The sequence below is a fragment of the Mastigoproctus giganteus genome, chromosome 13, assembly GCF_048544385.1.
Source record: "Mastigoproctus giganteus isolate SK-2022 chromosome 13, ASM4854438v1, whole genome shotgun sequence".
Classification (NCBI taxonomy): domain Eukaryota; kingdom Metazoa; phylum Arthropoda; class Arachnida; order Uropygi; family Thelyphonidae; genus Mastigoproctus; species Mastigoproctus giganteus.
This window is the reverse complement of record NC_143587.1, coordinates 40,984,473-41,010,715: the sequence shown is the minus strand read 5'-3', so window position 1 is coordinate 41,010,715 and position 26,243 is coordinate 40,984,473. Positions and strand designations below refer to the sequence as shown.

The following is a 26,243-nucleotide window of genomic DNA, read 5'->3' as shown; positions in this document are numbered from 1 at the left end:
GTAAAAAAAAGTTTGAAATTATTAATTTAGAATCATATCTATTTTAATTTATCTTCCTAGATGAAAATCCATGTGGACAGATGAATGGCAGATGTCAACAAGAGCTATGCTTGTATTTGGGTAACTCAAATTATAAATGTGTGTGCGCCCATGGCAGAATTTCTGACGATGGACACACTTGTGAAGGTAGGTGATCTTTAAATGAAGTTAATTAGCATTAGCAGAGGCATACGATGCAAGAAAGCAAGCTTATGCAGCATCAACAACAAAAAAAAAAAAAAAAAAAAACTCCCATTTCACCCCTCCATTTGTTCGAAATGCCAGTCGAGCTCAGCTGTAAATTTATTTAGGCTATCAACTTCCACAACAAAAATGGAAGTCTGTTCCACCAATCAACCACCCTGGCTAAAGGCAAATTTCCACACATCTATTCTACTACTGTCTTTCCTCAATTTGAATCTATGCCCCCTCAGGTTCTTAATCTGATCAAGAGGAAGAATCCCATCAGCATTCAGCTTGCTGAACCCATTCAAGGCCTTATACACCTCAATCAGATCACCTCGCAGGTGCCTACTCTCCAGGCGCTGCAATTTGCAGAACTTAAGCCTTTCTTGCTAAGAGCACTCCCTTTGTTCCCATCACCAATCTTGTTGCCCTTCTTTGTACTCATTCTAGCAACTCTACATCCTTCCTGAAATGAGGCCTCCAGACCTGTACACAGTACTCTAGGTGTGGCCTGACCATTGCCTTGTACAACGGAATAATCACTTCCCTGTCCCCACTAACAAAATTCCTATATATCATTGACAAGACTCCATGACCTGCACTGATAGCCCTTCTGCACTGCTTATCAAACTTCATATTTAACTGCACAATTACCCCCAGGTCTTTTTCACTTTCCACTTCCCTGAGTGTAGTGCCACACAGTTTGTACATTTCTGTTGGGTTATTGCCACCCATATGTAGTACTTTGCATTTGTCAATGTTAAACTTCAGTTGCCACTTCTCAGCCTATTTGCCCAACTTATCTATATCCAGTTGGAGTAGCATACTGTCTTTACTATCGTTAATAACCCTGCCAACCTTTGTATCATCTGCAAACTTCGATACTAAGCCTGATATACCTTCATCAATATCATTGACGAATACACTAAACAACAGTGGGCCCAGCACTGAACCCTGGGGAACTCTGCTAATACGTTTGTCCACAAAGAGCAGTATCCATTGATTACCACTCTCTGTCGTCTCCCCCTCAACCATCCCTTTATCCATTGTAGCAACCTACCTTTAATGCCATACCTTTCCAATTTGTACAGCAGTCTTCTATGCGCAACCGTATCAAAATCTTTCCTGAAATCCAAGTATATGATATCAAAATTATTTTTGACATTCAGTTCCTTTGTGACCACATCATAGTATCCAATCAAATTGGTCAGACAAGACCTCCCCTTTAACAAACCCATGCTGTGGCTTAACTATTACTGCAGTCTTGTCTAGATGATCCTGCAATGCTTCTTTAACCGGTGACTCCATTATTTTTCCCGGAACAAGTTAAACTAACAGGTCTGTAGTTACTTGTATCACCTTTTGAACCCCCTTTGTGAATTGTTGATACATTTGCACACCTCCAGTCCATGAGGACCTCCCCTCAGTTCAAGGAGCTCTCATAATTATGGCTTAGGGTTTTCTTACTTCCTTTGCTGCCTCCTTTAATATAACTGGACAGATCCCATCCACCGCAGGTGCCTTCCTTATGTTTAACTTCAACAATTTCTCCTCCACTTTGCTCTCAGTTATTACAAAATCACTTAACTCCCTGTAGAGTTTGACAGACTTTTGGCATTCCCCTCATTGAATAACTCCTCGTGTGAATATAGATTCAAAATACTCATTCAGTTTATCAGCTACCTGAGCATGATTATCAAAAGTAAACCCATCTATGTTAAGTGGTCCAATCTGATTCATCCCTTTCCTTCTAGGGTTTACATAAGTAAAGAACTTTTTGCTGTTTTTCTTTGCATCCTTTGCCAAAGATTTTCGTAATCTGCCTTCGCCTGCCTAACCTCTTTTGTGACTTGAATACAGACAAGCTTATATCTGCCATAGGCTTCTGTGTGACCTGATAATTTATATGCAGCAACCGATATATTTTTCTTCTCTGCCAAAGCCTCATTAATTCATCTGACATCCATTTAGGCCTGAACCTCAAACAGTATTTCTTAATTGGAATGAAAGCATAGTAGCTTCCAAGATTAAGTCCCTGAAGGCTTCTCATTTAGAATTCAATGTTGGTAACAACATCAGTTGATCCCACTGTACAGAATTTAGAAATTGTCTGGGACCTCTGTAGTTACCTTTACAAAAGCAAAAGCCCTTCACTTTAGCCTTGGTGATAGTTATATCTTTAAATAATTCCCATATCAGTACATTGTGATCACTGTCATCCAGTGGTTCCTTTATCTGCAAATTCTTAATGCATGAATAATCACTGCTGATAATTTAATCAAAGATATTACTCCCTCTGTTTGCCTCTCGAACATGCTGCTGTAGAAAAGTCATCCATTAAATCCAAAAACGTCTTGCTAGTGTAAAATTGACCAATCCACAAGTTCCTGTCAATATCTAGAAAGTTAAAATCCACCATTATAAGACATTCATATTTACTGGCCTTCTCTATTTTTCTGCACAATTGCTCATTATACTCATCAGATTCATTAGGCCTATAACACACCCCTACTCTAATTTTTCCTTTCCCAGTGCTTATGTAACACCAAACAGACTCAACATTGCATTGTCCACCAACATCAGTTGGATGCACTTCCTTAGATATTATGTGTTTCTTAACTAACAGCATAATCCCTCCTCCCTTCCTATCCTTTCTGTACACAGTGTACTCCCCAAATTCCAATTCTGCACTGCTTATATATGTGTGACACCACATCTCTGATAGCCGACCGGGCTAGCCGAGTGGGTAAAGTACCTGCCCGGCAACCCAAGGTCGCGGGTTCGATTCCCGCCTCGGGCTTGGATCAAAGTACTGCAAAAACCTTGGGAGGTGCAATATGGCCATAGAAGCCGATGCGCCAACAACTACCAAATCAAAAAAAAAAAAAAAAAAAAAAAAAAAACATCTCTGATATCCCAAAAATATCTGCCTTTGATGTCATGACTAGCTCTTCAAGCTCATCAAATTTATTAACTATATTCCTAGCATTGGTGTACTGCACCTGTTTCTACTTTTAGTTACCCTAACACAGGCCATGTATTTATTTGTTCCGCTATGACTCCCAACAGTCCTGGAAATCTCCATTGCCTTTCCATGCTGCTGCTCATTATAATAGAAGCAGTGCAAGAATCACTTTTGCCTCTGCCTGCGACCACTGTTAACCTTTTAGTCTGTGTATTCCCCCCCCCCCCCAAGCTAGCAGCAGTTAGCAGTTTTCTGACCCACCTAACACTGCCTCGATAGCATCAACAAATATTCTTGCACCCTTTCTGTTTTGGTGTACCCCCATCCGTGTAGAAGCAGTCTCTCCTGTGAACAACCACAGACCAGGCTGAAAAAAAAGTTATGCTGAAAGAGACCTGAGTTTCATTTACTAATTAGTTTATTTTACTCATTCAGTTTACTTTAAAAAATAAAAAAATGGAAATTTGTTTTTTGTTACATCTGAAAAAGTTATATCCTCCCCCAACCCTTAAGGAAATATGCTCATGCAGTTTGGAAACCCCTGCACATTTTTAACAATCTTCAAAAAATGTCACCAGGTTAATATAAACTTAATTGCATGAAAACATTTCTTTTATATTAAATACTAAATTTTAAAAATCTCTCTCTCTCAGCTTCATATAATTTTATCATATCAGAAGTTTTTATCATTTCTCTGATATCAGTTCTGAATAAGTCTAGATAAGAATTTTCTCAACATATGCCATCACTCCATCTGTATAAGATTGGTAAGGTAGCCATGGATTAAAAGCTGTGTTTTTCTCTAAAGAACTGGTCTAATTTTCTGCGTATTGCACATGCATGTACTTAGGTATATATACATTATACACAGTAAAACTTGCTTGTTTAAAAATATGGAATAGATGGTTGGTTTTGAATGTATTGGTCAAGTCTTGTACTCTGTTGTAAGTAAACTGTTAGTGCTTTACAAGTATTTATAGCAAAGACCTAGCAATTGTCACACATCTTGCATTTAAAGCTGTTGCTAGCAGACATTGGAATGCTGAAACTATGGATCCAGATTTTAGAAACTTCTGAAATTATAGAAAATCGTCAGGTTGTAATTCACTTGATGAGACCAAATCTAACACTATTTAGTCTGACTCAAACATACAAAGGATTGTACATGATTTGTGCAATCAGATATTTGGTGAGGAAAGGAGAACTTAGTTTATGCAAAAGCTTTTTGTTTGTAGTTTTATAATATTCATTTGACAATATAATTTGGGTATCAAATTTGGGTATCAAATTTATTTGGTAATAAATTTGATACCCAAGATTCATAATTATCATCTTTCTGCAAAATCCATGCATTATGCTTTGAATAATCACCAAACGTCTAGTTCTAGTACCTTGTAGCTTTGTATCAATTACATATCTTTTGAGAAGTTTCTTTATTTGAGCCCCAATGAAAATTACTTCTTACAGTTTTGCATCTGCTAAATTGGGAAACGCTTCCCTTAGGTAGCAGAATCCCCTTCCTTCTTTATCCATGGCCTTAACACAATTCTTTATTAATCCAAAGTTATATGCAAAGGTGGAAGAAGATCCTTTTTTGATTCAACCAGTTTAACATATTTTATATTACTTCTCCCTGGTAAAAATTCCTCTCTCTTTTTCCAGTGATGCACAATATGAAGTGTCTCTGTTGCTCCTCTGTCCTACAAACAGAAAATAATGGTATTTTGTGAAACCTCCCTATAAACTAGTGAGTAATCTAGTTATCTTAAGATCATCATAGATGCACCACGCAAAATCATGGTACTTTATTGTACTCAGGATCTTTGACATATTTTCTTTAAAGCCAACAACACAAATTAGAGGAACTGATGAGATGCATTTCCGTTTTGCAGCAAAACTGCTTTTAAACTTATCTTTGAGCCACCAATAAATGGTTACCACTTCAATTAATTTTAGTTATTTTAATTTAGTTACTATAATTTTAATTTTTTTTCACTGTAATTTTAGTTATTGCTTCAAGTAACTTCTGCTGTTGTAACTTAGGACCAAAGTGTTTTGCTTGCCCTTTAAATAAGTTTAAATCACAAACGGAGTCGTTCAGCACATCTCGCTTTAATTAAGTGTGGCACGTTATAATTTTCTGGTTGGTAGTCCAGATCTGCTGAAGTGCACCGTCCAACAGAGTCTGCAACACAAGAACCCTTGATATTTTCATAATTGCTAGTTCTTTTATTCCAAGATTTGGAGGTGATCTGGTAAAGGCAAGTCTTCATTTTGTGGAACACAACTTATTTCAGATGATACATTAAGATATTTGATGCTGCTCTTGTCTTTTCTGTACATCCCTGATATTTTTGCCGTTCAGAAATAGCAATTGTCAATGTGATTGTGCAGTTCTTTCCATACCATAGGAACAGCAAAAGGCATACTTTTAATTCTCACAGTTAGTCACATTCTCAGATTTGTGCTTGCATGTAATATAGTTCATACGTTTTGGCCTTATCATAGATTTGCAAACAAAGCACAAAGAATATGCACATTTAGTAATTCAGTAGATTTTCTTTCTCTGAGATTTTATTGTAAACCATCCACCCACATAGCAGAAATTGTCAGGGTGATTCAGACACTTCTTTGCTTCTGCTTAAAATTTTTAAGAATACAATGCTAAGCAAAACACAAGAAACAAACACTACGCAATTGATGTACTCGCACTTCAATTGTCTTTCCAGTACTAAAAGAGAGGTGGCAGGTAGATAGAAAAGGCTGAACATGTTATTACTTCTACCCTCCCCAACATTACTGCCATCTATGAGCACATGCAAACATTATTATTATTTTCAAGTAATAGAAAACATCAGTGTCATATCTACTTTATTTGTAGAAATACAAATTGTAGTTAGATTTACCTCAGTTATAGTAAGATAAGCATATTATGGGTAAACACAAAAACGTGTATATTTAGAAATTGTGAAATTATGTAAAATTTTAAAAATTATTTTTGAAATCTACACATAAAAATTGACTGCAAACAGCTGATTTATTAGAGGATGGAGATAAAAATCACGTTGGCCAGTAAAATAGATCATGAATTGGGTTATGTAAAACCTAATTTAAAACATGGCTTTCAGTTGCAAAGGATTAACTGTTTTGGTTAATCCTTTCAGTGGTATTTGCTGATAATATGTGGATGATATAAACAAGATATCTTGTTTATATTAGCCATGTTTTGTGAATAAACAAAACAGAATCTATATTGGTGTCTGTTAATTAGATGGGCGATTTGCTTCAGGGTTAAAATTGGCTGCTATTAGATCTCTTTATTTTCTTTCTGCATGATAGTATAAAAATAGCACAGACTGAGAGAGAGAGAGGGAGAGAGAGAATCTCGAAGTAGCTGTTTTAAAAACATTCGGAGAAATACAATAATGAATAGAAGGCTTATTAAGATCATTCCATATTCAATTAATATTTTTCTAGACAAACTCAAGAGTCCCATTGAGTGTAGATTAGTGGAGGATGCCTAAATCATATATTGGGCTGGTAATCGTAGTAAAGGATTTTTTAGAATTAGTTGACATTCTTTGTTAGTTGAATGAATTTTCCCTTTTTGTATAGATTTAGAGTGAGTACTTGCAGTGTGTTTTTTTTTTTTGTTTTTTTTTTTTTTGTATCATATCTTAGTATTCTATAATTTATTATTGCAGTTGCTTGGGGTTAAAAATATTTTACTTTTTTTTTTCCTTCTGTTTCAGCATATGATGCATTTGTGATATTTTCAAGAGTTCTGAAGATTGACAGTATTCACATATTTGACGAAAACAACTTGAATTCTCCATATCCAAGTATTTCAAATAAAGAGTATATGCGTAATGTAATAGGGCTATCTTTTGACTATGCTGGCCAGCGAATTTTCTATTCAGACATACAACGTGGTAGTATTAACAGTGTGTTTTTCAGTGGGAGTAATCATTCAGTAATAGTTGAAAGTATGTATTATTATTTTTTATTATCTTCACTAGTCAGAAACAGTCATAATGGAGCAAGAGGAAAAAAGGAAAATATCTTTAGGCATTGATTATATCAGCCTTGCAGACTGCCATAACAACCTAGCTGTAGTTCTGAGAAAATAAAAAACTCTTATCCATTCATTTTTACTTATTTTCATGGAACAACTGCCATGTCCTCTAATTTTATATGCTTAAACATATTTTCCTTTTTAATTTCTCCCTCATAGCATTTTTCAGTCTGATAATTTTTCATAATTGTATGCACTTTTTAATATGTATAAATATATGTTGAGAAATTATATTTAGTGTTTAAAATGAAATTTAAAAAACCTCATTATTTAAAAATGAATTTCCATCCCTCTACATGGCTAAAAGTGGTGATCAGTGATGCCGATATTGAGAAATCTGGTGCTATTCTGAACAAATAATACTAAACTCAGTACTTATATGGTAGCTGCATACAAAGAGAAAGATGATTTACAGTATTTTTATGGTACGACTCCAGTCCAATTGAAAACAAAAAATGACTAAACTTTCCTCAGCAATTTGTTTGTTTTTAGTATCACACACTACACCACCCTAAACATATTATAATATTAGTAAGTATTAGAATACTATCTGTGATGTATGTTAAGAGATGTTTCAGCTGTCACTTTAGTTTTATTTTACAAAAGTGAAATTTTAAAAAATATATTTTTCCTGGTCGAATTTGATTCCCATGGATAAAAATTATAATTGAAGACTTTGATACTGAACTAATTAGCTATGCTGAACAGATAGTGATATACTCAGTTCTTAAGCAGCTGTGTACAAGGAGAAAACAAGTTTATCCTCTACACTAAATGGTACAGTTTAAGACAGAATTAACTTATGAGTAGTACAGTGATAACTACTAAGCATGAAGGGATAAATAGTAATTACAATTGCTATTCTCTAACACAGCAAAGAGGCCTGCCTGGCTTCGAATCCCATCATGATTGGAGGCTCTCTCTCTCTCTTTTTGGATATACAGCAGGCCCTCATTGTAACGCGGTTTGCTTTACGCTGATTCACTATAACGCTCTTTTACAAATTGCATTTTTGGCATATTTAACGAAATTGTTTCATTTGATGGAGTCGATAGCGTGAAAATGAAGAGCAAAATAGCATAAAAACATTTCCCACACCGACTTGAGAAATTTTCCCATGCTCAGTGAAATTTTCTCACACACTAATTTAATTGCAGTACAGTGACTTGTTACGTAGTTCCAAGATCAATATTTTAGAAAATGATCAAGTATATTTCTTGTAATATTTGCGTTATATGCATTTATCCGAAGTCTAGTCATCACTCAGTACAATATTAGACATCGTGCGTAATGGACAGTTTACTCGAACATTGTATCATAATTAATGCAACCAATGCAGTTACATTTTCGAAGAGTTAAAATAATGGCTGATAAGAATGACAAAGCAACGTCTGGACGCAGTACGAAGACTACAAATGTAAGAAAAAGACTGAATTTGAAAATTAAATTAGCTGTTTTGAAGTAAATTGATTCTGGTCAACGACAAGCGGATGTGTGCGATAATTTAGGACTGCCAGTCCTAAATTATGGCACACATCAACTGCCACAAATTATGGCAGTTCAACTGTAAGAAAAATGATAAAAAATAAAGAATTCATTTTAGCAGTGGGAAAGACAGCTGTTCCAATGCAAACAACTAGGGCTGGGCTATTAGGATTGAAATGGAGAGACTTTAACTAATATTATTGAAGATAATATCCTGTGCAGAATTCAGTTAAGTTAAATTTTATAAAAAAAAAAAAAAACAAAAAAAAAAAGAGAGAGAGAGAGAGAGAGAGCCTATACGATGAGCTGAAGAAAATTCACCTAAAAAAAAAAAATGTGGAACCATTAAAAACTAGTAAGGGCTGGTTGAATTTAAAACAGTATTTAAAATCCAGGGAGAAGCCGCAAGTGCAGTTCAAGGAGTTGAAGGAGTTATACTTCTCAACAAGTTTTTAACATAGATGAAGCAGGACTTTTTTGGAAACGAATGCCTAAAAGAAGTTTCATATTGAAAGAAGAAAAAACATGCTAGGTTTCAAAGCGGTGAAGGATCGGTTGGCTTTATTGTTGGGGGAGTGGTAACGCTGTGGGGATTTAAAATTAAAACCCCTCTTAGTTTACCAAACTACAGGGCCAAACTACAACCCAAAATCAACACATTTTTCATGATTAAATTCATTAATTAAATTAAATAAATTTAGATCAATTAAATTCATGATTTTAAAAAAAATGTTCGTTATGTCATGATTTTAATTGAAATTTTAAGTTTAATTTTGATCCATAATTAGTTACCACATAATTATATATGTGTGTAATGCAGAATATTCTATATGTACAAATATTTGAATATTAAATATTTTGACCGACATTTGTGCATCTTTTCACTACTGTGGCACCAACCGCAACTCACAAATACATATGTTACCTTATGGGAATGCAGCGCTCACTTAGCTCTCTTTTTTCCGGAACAAATTATCAGCGTTAAGCGGGGGTCATCTGTAGTTCATTGAGACCTTTAGTTTAAAAGAAAACACATTTTAGCCAAATAGTTCTTCAATAGTAGATTAATATATTTTCTGAATGTTTGGCTATTACTTAAACATTAAATTTCTATACATTAAAATAATTTTCTTCCTAATGATATTTATTCAGCCAATGGGAGAAGAGATTCGGATTATGTGGTAATACGTAACAAATGCAAAAAATATGTAACAGAAGCTTGTTTTACTGTGTTTAAGCATGATCATGCTCTATGTTTATCTAACATGACCACGCGGTACCATTCTTGATTTCCATATGTAACGTATTTATTTAAATAAACTAAATGCACAAGGCATAATATTTTAAGATTATATATCTATGTAATATCTGTGTAGATACACCATAGACAACTCTTTTTAAGAAAAACTACAGTCATAGTGTGAATGGCACCCACTGATGAAAAACCAACTAGCCTTGAAACAGTGCTACCTGGGTGGTGGTGCCCACTGAGAATAAGTGACAATAGTCTTCTTTATTAGTGAAGCGTTACTTTTTCGAGGTAATGCGATACATGGTAACTCATTGTGAAGGATGAGCACAATACGAGATACAGATGAAATGATGCCTTTCATGCTACGATCATAGTTTTTCTTTAAGAGTTGTCTATGGTATCTACACTGATATTATATAGATATAGGAACATATTCATAGCTGAGGAAGAGACACACACACGCAGAGTCGAAAGCTTCTGTAAGTATTTTATTTTATCAAAAGAAGTGAACAGGGGGCGAAGCCCCCCTAGTTATTATTATTATTTGCTGCACCATCCAGTAAAAGAGAAATTTTAAAAAATATTAAAATAAAATAAACTACCCATGTTATTTTTTCCTCACATAGGTACCTATCCAGCTGAACTTTGAATTTTCCTAAGTTGTCAACCTCAAAACCATAAAAACAACTTATTCCATTAATTAACAACTCAATGGCTAAAAGAGAACTTCTGACAATCCGGTCTGAACCTCTTGCCCCTTAATTTGAATTTATAGTCTCTAGTTCTGATATCATTTATAACTGTTAAAAATTTTCTTCATTAATTTTACTGTCCTCCTCTCAGAGCCCCTACAGACCTCATCCAGGTTGCTTATGAGATGCATAATTAAGAAGCTCTAAAGCCCATATATTCAAAGTCTCCTTGTATACAAGGGATGTTTGAAAAGTTTGTGGCCTGAATATGAAGAATTTATTTGGGGATTATGGTAACATGTTACTTAGTCCTCTCTGGAGAATACACTTTTGACACCAGTGCTGCAATGCATTGATTTCAGCTGCAAAGAAAATTTACTGTTGGGTCTCCAAGAATACATCCACTGCAGCAGTGACTTCACTGTCAGTAAGAAAATGGATGCCAGCCAGGTATTTTTTTCTGGTATCTGATGAATATGGGGATGTTTCAAGATTTATAAGCTGCACTAATGCAGTGCTGCCATAGTAGTGACAGACTTGATCAGGAGCATTGTCCTGTTGGAACAAGACTCCTTTGTTGAGTCTTGGTTTTCCTTGGTGTTTGTCTTTGATGTTTTCACACAAATGCCTCCTAGGGTCTGCATGATATGCCCCTGTGTTGCCAAAGGAATCGACTTAGCATTTAGCATTAGTAGAGGCATTTGATGCAAGAAAGCAAGCTTATGCAGCATCAGCCAAAAAATAAAATAAAATAAAATAAAAATATATAATAATAATAAATAAATAAATAAAAAATAACCACATCCACTTCACCCCTCTGTTCGTTCGAAATACCTGTCCAGCTGAGACTTGCTTTCTTTGGACAGGAAGAAGAGCTGCAGTTCCATTGTTTGGGCTGCTTCTTTGCCTCTGGCTGAAGGTGATGGACCCATGTCTCATCCCACATATCCTGCAAACTTTGTAAGGAAGTTTGCTGGATATGCTTAAAAACTATGCAAATGTTCACTTGACTTGACAGCTTTTTTTTTTTTTTTTTTTTTTTGATCTGCTCTCAACAACTTTGTGGCCCATCATGCTGACCCTTTTTTCATAGCGAGAACTTCTTTTATTGTGTGGTGCCCAAGATGCTGGCAGTGTACCGAACAGTCATGCATCAATCACTCATCACCAAATTGTGCACACTGTCAACAACTTCTGGAGTGATGAACATTGCAAGTCTTCCGGGGTTCAAGCCCGTCACCACCAAATACGGAGGATGTGGAAAGGTCAGGGAATGACCACCGCATATCCAGGAGCAATATGGCCTTAGTTGCTAATGCTCCTAAAAAAAATAACCAAATAACAAATAAAAATAACAGCAAGTCTTCAACAGCATGGGTCATCTTCCACGATCTCTCTTGTTTAAATTGTACTGCCCATTTCTTAACCATGGAATAAGAAGGGTCATCCTCACCCCTTCTTATTCCAAAAATAAAATAAAGCATAAATAAAATAGCATTCATTTATTAAAAATGAAAATAATTACAAAATATCTCACATATAATATAATGAAACAAGCAAAAATAAGAATCATTCTGAAAATCTGGAAATAAATTTTTAAATTCTAAATCACAGTAATCCTATTCTATCACAATAATAAAATAAAAGGAAAATTATAATTTAAAAAAAATATATATATATAAATTTATGTTTCTTTGCTTTAAGAAATGTGAATTTATTAATTATTTTATTTATGTTTATTTTTTCCAAAAGGTGATTTTGTATTGAAATTATCGCCAAATTAGAAAGTCGTTGTTCAGACATTGTCGATCATAAATAATTTTTGATTAATTTTAATTTTGAAAAACTCCACTCACCTCAGACAGCTGAAACTGGTAAAGTTATAAAAATTCTTAGTGCGACTGCTACATTTCGAAAAGTATCTGTAAAATTGTTTTTAAAAATATATTGTAACAATTCAAATGGAGTAATACAGTATTATATTTAAGGGTAGCGAAGAAGAATTTCTTCATACAGCTTAAGGAAGAAAAATTTAAAGTGCATTAAATATGAATTATTTGTTTCATTCGCTGTGTTTGGTTTTTTGTCTAACCATCTGTTTGCTCACTCTCATAACCCAGAATCTGGAAATTTCTGACGTCAGAGGCCCAATTACAATCAAAATTTGTGAAGCTAATAATTATAGAACAATTTTTTCAAGTAGGGAATTTCTTTACCGCATTGAGTGCACCTTCACAAGGTTCTTTGGGTTTGTGTGTATTTGAGCAATGACATACCCTGCAGAGACCTACAGGTCTCTGCAGGGTATGTCATTGCTCAAATTTACACAGACTGGGCCTGATGGCCATTCAGGCGGCCTGCACTAAATACACACGCTCCGGTTTGACTGTACAAACTTTGCCTGTGCAGGCAAGCCAGAGCATCTGTAGGTACCCTAATGCATACGGAATTGGTAGTATTTCGGCCAAATTTGGATCCACTAAAACTGCAAATAACAGAGCTTATATCACCAAACCAGCCTCCGTGCTAATTATTCAACAACACAACTCAGTCAGCATTCGCATTCACATAATTATAACACTCAAACAGATTCTGCAATAATATTAACAAAACTGAATTCCAGTTATAAACTATTATTAATACACGAAGCTTTAGCCATTGAATGATTTTCTGACTGAACCTCGCAAGATAACATGTAAAATTTCCAGCACACACGCACACTAACCATGCACCATGGGAGCTAGAGTTACCTTTATAACACTCAGAATTTCTTTCCTGATTAAATGAACCAACTGATGACGGAACTGCCGAAGTCCAACATTAGAACTCTTGGTCCTTCTCATACGTGGCAGAGAAGAAAAATGCATGGGATGCATATAAATTATCAGGCGACGCAGAAGCCTATGATATATATATAAGCTAGTCTGTAATCAAGTCACAAAGGAGGTTAGGAAGGCGAAGGCAGATTACGAGAAATCTTTGGCTAAGGATGCTAAGAAAAACAGCAAGGATTTCTTTACTTATATAAACTCTAAAAGGAAGGGGATGAATCTGATTGGTCCACTTGACATCAATGGTTCGACTGTTGATGATCCTGCTCAGAGAGCAAACAAACTGAATGAGTATTTTTCATCTACATTCACACATGAGTTATTAAGGTTTGAAAATGCCACAAGGTTATCGAATTGTAACAGGGTACTTAATGATTTTGTAATAACTGAGAACAAAGTGTAGGAGAAATTGTTGAAGTTAAACATAACAAAAACATCCGGGGTGGATGGGATCTATCCAGTTATATTAAAGGAGATGGCAAAGGAGGTAAGCAAACACTTAGCCATAATTATGAGAGCATCCTTGAACTCAGGGGAGGTCCACACGGACTGGAGATGTGCAAATGTGTCCCCAATTCACAAAGGGGGATCTAAGGGTGAAACGAGTAATTAAGGACCAGTTAGTTTAACTTCTGTACCAGGCAAAATAATGGAGTCCCTGGTTAAAGATGCATTGCAGAATCATCTAGACAAGACTGCAGCAATAATTCAGACACAGCATGGGTTTGTTGAGGGAAAGTCTTGTCTGTCAGATTTGATTGGTTATTATGATGTAGTTACAAAGGAACTAAATGCAAAAAATAATTTTGATATCATATACTTGGATTTCAGGAAAGCTTTTGACACTGTTGCGCATGGAAGACTACTGTACAAATTGGAGCAGAATGGTATTAAGGGTAAGTTGGTACAATGTATAAAAAGGATGGTTGAGTGAGAGAAGACAGGGTGGTAATCAATGGGTGCTGCTCTTCGTGGACTAATGTTATTAGTGGAGTCCCAGAGGGTTCTGTGTTGAGTCCACTGTTGTTTTGTATATTTATCACTGATATTGATGAAGGTATATCAGGCTTAGTATCGAAGTTTGCACATGATACAAAGGTTGGCAGGGTTGTTAATGACAGTAATGGCAGTGTGTTACTGCAACAGGATCTAGAAAATTTGGGCAGATGGGCTGAGAAGTGGCAACTGAAGTTTAACAATGAAAAATGCAAAGTACTGCATATGGGTAGAAGTAACCCTAGGGAAACATACCGTGTGGTACTACACTTAAGGTGGTAGAAAATGAAAAAGACCTGGGAGTAATTGTGCAGTCAGATATGAAGTTTTCTGAGCAATGCAGACAGGCTGCCAAGGCAGGTCATGTGGTGTTGTCAATGATATATGGGAATTTTGTTAGCAGGGAAAAGGAGGTGATTGTCCCTCTGTATAAGGCAGTGGTCAGGCCAAGCCTTGAGTACTGCATGCAGGTCTGGAGGCCTTATTTTAGGAAGGATGTAGATTTGCTTGAGTGTACAGAGAAGGGCAACAAGATTGGTGAGGGGAGTGAAGGGATCTTCTTACCAGGAGAGGCTTAAGTTCTGCAAATTGCAGCAGCTGAGAGTAGGCACCTGTGAGGTGATCTAATTGAGGTGTATAATGCCTTGAATGGGTCGAGCAATCTGAATTCTGATGGGATTCTTCCACTTGTTCAGATTACGAACCTAAGGGGGCATAAATTGAAATCGAAGAAGGACAAATGTAGAATAGATGTGCGGAAATTTGCCTTTAGCCAGCGGGTGGTTAGTTGCTGGAACAAACTTCCATCTGTTGTTGTATGGCACCTCCATAGCCACGTCGACGGAGCAGCAGTGCATAGCACACGCTTCTTGATTAGACCGGGGTTCAAGCCCGTCACCACCAAATATGGAGAATGCAGAAAGGTCAGGGAATTACCACCGCATATCCCGGAGCAATATGGCGTTAGTTGCTAATGCTCCTAAAAAAAAAAAAAAAAAAAAAAACCCAAATCTGTTGTAGATATTCATAGGTTAAATAAATTTAAGGAGGAACTGGACAAATAATTAGTGGGGATTGTGTTGTAATTTTTTTTTTTTTTGCCTGATATTACATAAGCTCATACGCTTGCTTTCTTGCATCACATGCCACTACTAGTACTACTACTAAGTTTCATAATCATTAATTTTTATATATGATGATCCAAGCAGAAAAGAGTGCACTTTTCCCCCTTTGGGGAATTTTTTTATATTTTTTTAATTTCCCATTTTAATTTCTTCATTATATTTTAACCATACCATATGGATTAGGAGGTAAGTTTCATGTATTTATAAGCAATGCGAAAAAACTGAAATCGTATAAAGAATCAAAGCTATAAACATATGCTAACAAATAAGTTGCACATGGTAGCACAAAAAATACTTACCCTGAGGAAAAATTAAAATACAGTATATAGTACGGTCAGTCCTTGTATAACACACGTTTACACTAACGAATTCGACCATACACAATTTATAAATAGGGGAACGATGTCGTATATAACATGAACCGAATTCGCTTGTGCACGATTTGCCTTTGTGTTTACAAGAAATGGCAGTCGAACTCAGGAATCACCTGAACTGAAAGAACAGATGTTTCTGAAAATGTATTTATATTTTTCATATGATTGAAGATTTCAGTGAAGTGGAAACACATTTCGCCATAATAACATAAAAACCCACAATTGCAGCTAATGGTATTATCGCAAATGCAATTAGATCAAGTTTACTACCCGTTTATAACAGATTCCAGCAGCAGGAGTTGTTGCTGCTGGAATCTGTTATAAGTGGGATTTATTGGCACAAGGGCTGCTATGACCAAACTGCACCTCACCAGGAGGAACGCAACTGGAAATTGTGTTTTATTTTTTTATGGTAGTGATCTCCAAAACGTGTTTTATTAAATGTGAGCTAGCATGAGGAGATAGTAGTGTGCTTTTTGTCTTTGCTGCTTTGTTTATTCAGTTGCTACACGCAGACAGCTTTGTTTATGTGTATCAAACATGCCTCCTCATTTTTGTCCTTTATATACTGAAATTGTGTTTTTTCCTCTAAAAATGAGTAAAATACTTGAGAAAAGTGTGAAAATGAAGCATGCTGGTGGAGATACTACAGATTCAGAGAGAAAAAGAAAAACAATACCGATAAACTGTCAAAAATTCTTACTGGGGAAAACTTGTAGCGACCTCATACAAGTGTTTATGGCCAAAATCACACCGGCCTCTCGCCCACTGGGGTTTTCCCCAGTAAGGCCAGTCTGCCTCTGTTGATAAAGGAAAAAAACGAAATTATGAAATCCTTTGAGCAAAATGAAAGAATATGTGATATTGCATGTATCGCTAAATATTAAATTTCGCTGTAAAGAAGTTCGTTAATTAAACAGAGGTCCTACTTGTATATGTCAAAAGTTTTTTTGGTGCCCTCTTGATCTGCCGCCCGTAAGCGACACTTACCTTGCCTACCCACTTGCGGTGGCCCTGGTCCTGCATGGCCAAACAGTTTTGTGGTTATTGTGCAATGTTGTTTGGAGAAAAGGGCATGATATCATGATAACACTCCTGGACACTTAGCATTTTCTTTTTTCATGAATTTCTTGCAAAGCACTCCATCATTGTGGTCTCCCACATCTGTCATACTAATCAGATTTAGCTCCCAGTGATTTTTTATTTTTGATCACACCTCGTGCAAAATATTTAAAAAATAAAACTTCCTTTGTCTCAATTTTCAATTAAATGCATATGCTGGAAATTAGGGTGGGTGAGGGATGTATTTTTCTTTGTTTTATTCTTTACACATGTGTGTAATTTTAGCTTTATTAAGTCTAACACGACAGCTTCTCTAGTTTATTTTGGTCTTGTATTTTATGTTTACATGTGATCTGTGCATGGTATTTCAAGCTTGGGGCAGTTTCTCATACTTTTTGCGGCGCCTCCGTAGCCAGGTGGGAAGGAGCAGCAGTGCGTAGCACACGCTTCTTGATTAGACCGGGGTTCGAGCCCGTCACCACCAAATACGGAGGATGCGGAAAGGTCAGGGAATGACCACCGCATATCCCGGAGCAATATGGCCTTAGTTGCTAATGCTCCTAAAAACCAAATAAACAAACAAACACACATACTTTTTGCCTAGTTACTTGGTGCACTTTTTATCTGCTATTTTTCATCACATTCAAATTATCACTGTGTGTGTTCCTCTTTTCAAAATTATAATATTGTTTTTGGGTTAATTTATATTTTAGTTGTCATAGATAATCTTTTATACTTGAGGCTTAAAATAAAATGATTAAGTACTATTCCTGCCAGGGGCACAGTCTCTGGATATTTATATTCATATGCTGTGAAAATTAACACCTTAGTTTATTTTTATATCTTTACTGGTTAGGAAGTTGTTTGCTCACTGATTTTTGTTCCTGGGTTATGAAATTTCTTCTAAAAAAGCCAAATTTTTTTCCTTCTAAATTTTCTCAGTTATATTTTGTCATTTTCTCTACATAAGTCACACAACCCATTTCCACTCCAATTAGGTCATTTCTTTTCAAACATTAATTTCAGTTTGCGAGAGTTTTTATTCCAGCAAAGGAAGCATTTTGTCTTGCTGATTCAGTGGAATTGTTCACTTCTGAATATTCTCTTCTAGGCAGTTATGTAATTTGATTTATTTAGGATAAATTTATGTCTGAAAGGGGACTTACCATCTCACTGACATATTAGTGTTACCAGTGGTAAAGAATGCAAAAATGCATGCTTATGTAGCATGAATCATAAAAAAATAAATAAAAAACCACTTCCCATATCATCTGCTCAAATCTACTAATAAGTTATCTATTTTCCCATTCATTTATTCAGTTTAGTCAAACTACCCACTTTCATATTACCGTATGGAAGTTTGTTCCAACAATCATCTGCTGGCTGAAAGCAAATTTCTGCACACCTATCCTGCAACCATTCTTTCTCCCTTTAAATTTATGCTCCTTTGCGTGTGTTGTGTGAGTAAGAGGAAGGATGCCATCAACATTTAGCTCACTCAGTCCACCACTGCCTTGAATGCCTCGATCAGATCTCCTCACAGGCCTAGTTTCCAGACATTTCAATTTGCACAGCCGAGGCTTTTCTTGGTAACAATACCTTTTTTTTGTTTCCCCTCACTAATCTTATTGCCATTCTCTGCATTCAGTCTTGTGTAGTAACATCTTTCCTAAATTGAGACTTCCAGACCTAGATGCAGTATTCATGGTGTAACCTAACCACTGCCTTTTACAATGTGATAATCACCTCCTTCTCCCTGCTGAAAAAAATTCTTAATGTATATCATTGACAAAAGCCTAGGAGCTGTTCTGGCAGTCTACTCTCTGCACTGCTCTGACTGCAAAATGACCCCGAGGTCTTTTTTATTCTCCACTACCCTCAGTGTTGTACTGCACAGTATTGCATTTATGAATGTTAAACTTCAGTTGCCACTTTTCAGACCATCTGCCTAACTTTTATATATCTTGTGGCAGTAGCCTACCCTGATCACTGTCATTATCCACCCTGCCAGCCTTTGTATCATCTGGAACGTAGATGTTAATCCTGATATATTCTTTCATCGATATCATTAATAAATATAGAAAACTATGAGCCCCATCATGAATCCTAGGAGAAATCAACTCAGTCCAGGAAGAGCAAATGATTATGTTTGAAGACAGAGCGTTTATCAGTTAGGAATATAAATGAGGGACTCCAGGTCCCTTATTGGCATTCCTAGTCCCAAAAAATTCTTCCTGTATGAAATAGATACAAAATATCTATGCAGTCTGCAGAAACCTGAGCAAGATCACCAACTGTTATACCATTCTTATCTAATGAACCAATGTGATTCACCTCTTTTCTTTTGGTGTTTACATGAGTAAAGAAGACTTTACTGGTGTTCAATGCATTCTTTGCCAGAGAATTTTCTTAATCTGCCTTAACTTGCCTAATCCACTTTGTGACTTGATTACTGACTAGTTTATATCTGTTATAGGTGTCTGTATCTCCTAGTAATTTATAAGCATCTTGTGCATTTTTCATTGCTAGATGTAGTCTTGTCACATCATCTGGTATCCATTTAGGTCTAAACCTTGAATAGTATCTCATAGTTGGTATGAAAAGCTTGTAGTTTTTATGATTACTTCCCTGAATTCTTCTCATTAAAATTCACTGTTGGTAACATTGTCAGTTAGTCCCACTGAATATAACACCTTCATGGATTATCTCGAGATATCTTGTTTTTAGTTTTAAAAGTTATTTGGAACTACACAAAATATCTTGGGATACAATAATACCTCCAAATTTTAGGCTGAAACGTATTTTCTCCGGTATTTATGTGGCTAATTTTGCATTAACCAGGTAAATCCCAAGATTTCTCAGGATTTTCTTATGGCTGGCAGCAGATGACCGGCTTTCATTTTACTTATATTGTACAGCAATGTCAGAACAGTGGTGCACATTCCTGTAGTAGTAGTAGTAGTAATGGCATGTGATGCAAGAAAGCAAATGTATGAGCTTATGCAGCATCAGCCAAAAAAAAAAAAAATCACACCATTCCCTCCAAATGCCTGTCCAGTTCCTCCTTAAATTTGTTCAATCTATCAACTTCCACAATGACAGATGGAAGTTTGTTCCAGCAATTAACCACCCGCTGGCTAAAGGCAAATTTCCGCACATCTGTTCTACATCTGTCTTTTCTTAATTTGAATTTATGCCCCCTTAGGTTCGTAATCTGAACAAGTGGAAGGATCCCATCAGAATTCAGCGTGCTCAACCCATTCTAGGCCTTATATACCTCAATCAGATCACCGCACAGGTGCCTAGTCTCCAGCCACTGCAATTTGCAGAACTTAAGACTCTCTTGGTAAGAGGATCCCTTCATTCCCCTCACCAATCTTGTTGCCCTTCTCTGTACACGCTCAAGTAAATCTACATCCTTCCTAAAATGAGGCCTCCAGACCTGTACGCAGTACTCAAGGCGTGGCCTGACCATTGCCTTATACAGAGGGATAATCACCTCCTTTTCCCTGCTAGCAAAATTCCTATATATCATTGACAAAACCCCATTACCTGCCCTGGCAGCCTGTCTGCATTGCTCAGAAAACTTCATATCTGCCTGCACAATTACTCCCAGGTCTTTTTCATTTTCTACCACCTTAAGTGTAGTACCACCACACAGTTGGTACGTTTCTCTAGGGTTACTTCTACCCATATGTAGTACTTTGCATTTGTCAAGGTTCAACTTCAGTTGCCACTTCTTAGCCCATATGCCCAAATTATCTAGATCCTGTTGCAGTAGCACACTGCCATTACTGTCATTAACAACCCTGCCAACCTTTGTATCATCTGCAAACTTCGACATTAAGCCTGATATACCTTCATCAATATCATTGATAAATATACAAAACAACAGTGGACCTAACACCAAACCCTGTGGGACTCCACTAATAACATTAGTCCAAGAAGAGCAGCACCCATTGATTACCACCCTCTGTCTTCTAGCACTTAACCATCCTTTTATCCATTGTAGCAACTTACCCTTAATACCATTCTGCTCCAATTTGTACAATAGTCTTCCATGCGCAACAGTGTCAACAGCTTCCCTGAAATCCAAATATATGATATCAAAATTATTTTTCGCATCCAGTTCCTTTGTAACCACATCATAATATCCTATCAAATTTGTCAGACAAGACTTTCCCTTAATCAACCCATGCTGTGTCTGAATTATTGCTGCAGTCTTGTCTAGATGATCCTGCAATGCATCTTTAACCAGCGACTCCATTATTTTACCCAGAACAGAAATTAAACTAACTGGTCTGTAATTACTTGTGTCACCCTTCGATCCCCCTTTGTGAATTGGGGATACATTTGCACATCTCCAGTCCGTGGGAACCTCCCCTGAGTCCAAGGATGCTCTCATAAGTGTGCTGCCAGTAAGCAAAATATAATTTGCCATCCTAAATGCAGAATACTGAACCCACGAAAATAATTCACAAAAACAATATCAAAAAATATTTCGGCACCCTCTTGAACTGCTGCCCGTAAGCGACACTTACCTTGCCTGTCCACTTGTGGCGGCCATGTATCAGAATGTAGTTAGTTTGCAATTATTGCTTGTGGCAGGAGGTTACTATTTGTGCATTCCACTTGATTTTTTAAATTTATTTATATAATGAGTAACGAAGAGTTTTTCTGTGCCTCTCTTTTAGCTTAAGTGCTAATTGATTAAAATAATCTGTATAATTTGCACACTTTTTGGCATACACAAGATAACTCGGGATAGCCCAAAGGGGTTAATTACTCCCGTGTATTTTCTACGAAAAAATTAATAAAAAAAAACACAGAAAAAACTATACAATGAGTATTCGCATGATGCATACTTTTAATCTGTAAAATAAAAAAAGTTAATCTGTTATGGCACATTTTCCGCGAAAAAATGTTCCAGGAAGGGGTTAAAACTGTTTGAAACTGTTGTAGTCACCACCTTTTTGAAAGCTAAAGCCCTTCCCTTTGCTCTCAACAGTATTTACTTTTGTAAGTAAATATCACATCAATACATTGTGATCACTGAACCCTACCCTCCCCCTGTGGTTCTTTTATCTGCAGATTCTCCCAGAAACTTGAGTCTTCTGGTATCTATTTAGGTTTAAACCTTTAACTATATGTGATGTTTGGTAAAAAAGTAGTGGCTTTTACAATTAATTTCCAGATTTCTTCCCATTTAAAATTATCTGTTGGTAACAAAGTGGTTAGTGGTGGCAAATATGCAAGACAGCAAGCCTACACAGCATCAGCCAAAAACAAAAAAAAAAAAAAAAAAAGCCACTACTTCCCTATCACCCGTTCATCCCTCCAACAGCCTTTTCAGTTCTCCTTGTGTTCATTCAAACCACCCACCTTCACAACACCAGATGGAAGCCTGCTCCAACAATCATCCATCTTCTGGCATGTAATATGAGCAAGTGGAAGGACTTCATCAGCACTGAGCTCACTCAATCTATTTAAAGCCTCAAAAGCCCTAATCAGATCCTCTTGCAGGTGTCTAGCACCTAGCTGCTCAATTTGTAGAACTGAAACACCTCCCTCTCCCCTTGACCAATTCCATTGCTCCTCCCAGACCTGCATGTAGCACCCAATATGCATAGCCCCACTGCTGCCATAATAACAGGACAATTACCCCCCCCCCCCCAGCAAAACTCCTGCACATCACTGATAAAACCTCATGAGCCATTCCAGCAGCCACTTCTGCACAGCTCAGAGAACTTCATATCCAACCACATAACCACCCCCAGGCTCCCTTCCCACTCCACCCTGAGTGTGGGGTTATGGAGTGAGAGGGGGGATCTCGGGTCAACACTACATCTCAAATGCCACCTATCAGCCCAATCTGCCCAGATTCCGCTGTAGCAGCATGCCCTGCCAACCCTCACACCACCTACAAACTGAGAAACCAAGCATGTTGCAACCTCATCTGTATATTAACAAATATAGAAAACAACAATTTTTATATATATCCTTCTATCTTCGCTTACTTCATTTATTTTATATAAGAGCAGACTTTATATTTTCTTAAATTTTTTTTAAATTTTTGCAAATCCACTCTACCCATTTTCTATTTGGTTGGTAATTGGTAGGGTATATATCGTTTTATGTAGTAAGTGTTGAAGGTGATGTAGCTCAACATGTGCACAAATATGAGTTATGGAGGGTTGAGCAGAAAGAGTAATGTTGTAAGTTGTGAAAAGGAATAGAATGGGGTTGTTGTTTGGTTTTTAGGAGCATTAGCAACTAAGGCCATATTGTTCCGGGATATGCGGTGGTCATTCCCTGACCTTTCCACATCCTCCGTATTTGGTGGTGACAGGCTCGAACCCCGGTTGGTTTTTTGGTTTTTTTTTTTTTTTTTTTAGGAGCATTAGCAACTAAGGCCATATTGCTCTGGGGATATGCGGCGGTCCTTCTCTGACCTTGCTGCATCCTCCGTATTTGGTGGTCACGGGCTCGAACCCCGGTCTAATCAAGAAGCATGTGCTACGCACTGCTGCTCCTGCCCACCTGACTACAGAGGCGCCTCGAACCCCGGTCTAATCAAGAAGCATGTGCTACACACTGTTCCTCTTTCCCACCTGGCTACAGAGGCGCCCAATAGAATGGGGAAGTGGAAATATGGAAAGAAAAGGAAAGGACTGTGGAGTGAAGTAGGAGAGCCAAATAGGAATGGTGGGGGTTACAGGAGCATTGATCTCACACAAAACCAGCAACCCAAAAATAGGGTTTGGATGTGTGATGCAGTCCCTATTAATTGAAGCTCTGGTGCCAGCGCATGCAGATTCTAATCAGTGGTGAATCTTAAAGCTGCAAGCATAAACTATTATGTAGGCATCACTTGGCATGAGCTTATGACCTCTCTGCCAATAATGCATGGCTACCACTGATTTGGATGAAATCAACCTCTCCAACAGCATCCCAATGATCTTAAGTCAGTCCTCCAAATGACAGATGTTTCCTTGATGAAGCTATTACCAACATAGATTATAAGCTGGAAATAGTTTACACATTGCAAGCTTTCAATTATTAAAAAAAAAAAAAAAAAAAAAACGCACACACAACCAACACAGCCCTGCCTACCTTCTGGTTTAGGTCACTTGTAGTTTGAAATAACAGGTGGCATACATGTGCCATGGAGTTTGACTGATATCAGAAAACACTTTCAGTAAGCTTCAGCAAAATTTCCCGTGGTCATATATATATAACAACAACTCAATGAAACACAGGACTTGTGGAGAAATTTTTATTTTATTTTATTTAATTTATTTTATTTTATTTTTTTATTTTTTTTTTGTTTTTGAAGATTCCAGATTTTTTTAATATTAGATTTATGAAATTTTACTGTATTATGAAAAGGTCCTTGTTGATTGATTAAATAATATCATTAATGATTCTTCATCATTGGATATTTTAAGAATGATATGTTTAACCGTATCATTCTTAAAACATCCATATTTGTATAGAGTGTATTTATCAATAAGCATGGTAATGTAGGAAGTTTGTTTATAATCCATTATCAAAACAATACATAACCTTAGTGCACGCATATTCATTGTAGACACTTGATCCTACTTGCATTATGTTTATTATATGCTAAATAATATGCAAATAAAAATTAAAAACAAATAGTGAAACTCCTTGCAACGTCAGCTACATTCTAAAAGAAGGCTGCATAGTACAAATTCCACATTGGGATTTGTACTATGGTTCTAAAATATACGTATATAAAAAAGTCTTTGTGGCTAGCTCAGAAACTACAATCATCGTCATTCTGCACTCTGTGGAAAATACCAAGGTTTAAATTCCATCTCAATTGAAGTAACTTTTGTTGGCTTTTTCATAATGAGAGTTGTATAGTTTTATCTCCTGGACACACTTTTTTTTTGTCCAACAAACAGGTAAATTGACCAAAGAATGCACACTTACTGACATAATATGCTGACGTCTGATATCTTTAATTGCTTTGGTGCTTGATTGTTTATTTTTCAGTTTATGTTTGTGAACTTTTCCAGATAGTCAGGAGGGCCAGTAGTTGTTAATTATAAGGATCAAAAAAATCTCTACACAACTATTGAGTTAACAAAAATTTGACAGTAAATATAGTAGTTAAATGAAATATAATAATAAATACCATGAAAATTTAGGCAGAATTCAGAATTTTGTCAGAAAGGCATTAATCTGCTTATCGATTATAATCATAATGTTAGAGCAAAACAGTTAATTTTGATGCAGTGGAGATGTGTCATATTGAAATTAGCTTTGATTTTCAGAACAAGGCTCAGTTGAAGGGCTAGCTTATGAACCTCTTCATGGTGAACTTTACTGGACTAGTCACAGTGATGCATCTATTAGCCGAATTAGTTTAGCTACTCCTACTGGTAGAGCTGAAAAGATAATTAAACTTGGACCTGATGACAAGCCTCGTGGAATTGATGTGGATAGCTGTGCTTCGTAAGTAACCCCATCTTATGCATTTGGCATTTATCAATATGTGCCAAAAAGTACAAATGTATTTTATTAAATACAGTAGAGTGTCAGTTATCCGGAATAATTGATATCAGACCTCTTCTGGATAGCCAAATTTTCCGGATAATTTTTCTGGTAAGATTAAATAAATTTAATCTTGCTGGAAATCGTAGGGTAAAATTAAATAAATTTAATCTTACCCTACGATTAAATTAAATAAGATTAATAAACTAAGAAAATTATAACCCAATCTCGGAAAACAGAAACATCCATCCAGGATGTTTCTGTTTATGTTATGATTTTTATACTAAACAGGAAAATTAGAACGATTTTTAAATGTTCTCAGTTTTTTCAACTTACTGATAATGAGCATGGACAATCTGTGCATCCCAGTGGCATTTGCACACATAGCAATTGTAACTTGCTGTTTTCTCGCCTTAAAACTTGGTGCAGGCAGGCATTTCTCTTTTAGTGGCTAGGGTTTTCTCTGTAATGCTTTCCATAATAAGCCTGTCTCACCAACATTATAAATGTTTTCTTTCTCTTAATTTGCTATAACTGAAGCAAACTTACTTTTAAAGGATGCTACTGCCGATTCACATGCAGAAAGTTTCTCGCCTTGAATATCTAGTTCACGTATACCATATTTCAGTTTAAAGTTTT

General features: G+C 36.4%; 1 protein-coding gene across 1 annotated transcript in view; it reads left to right on the top strand.

Moving 5' to 3' along the window:
* LOC150075985 (prolow-density lipoprotein receptor-related protein 1-like) overlaps positions 1 to 26,243 on the top strand; it is a 1,358,636-nt gene that overhangs the window by 581,383 nt on the left and 751,010 nt on the right. Inside the window, 3 exon segments of the mRNA XM_090387555.1 lie at positions 61 to 186; positions 6,943 to 7,176; positions 25,385 to 25,565. Of these exon segments, the coding sequence (XP_090243681.1) occupies positions 61 to 186; positions 6,943 to 7,176; positions 25,385 to 25,565 (541 nt within the window).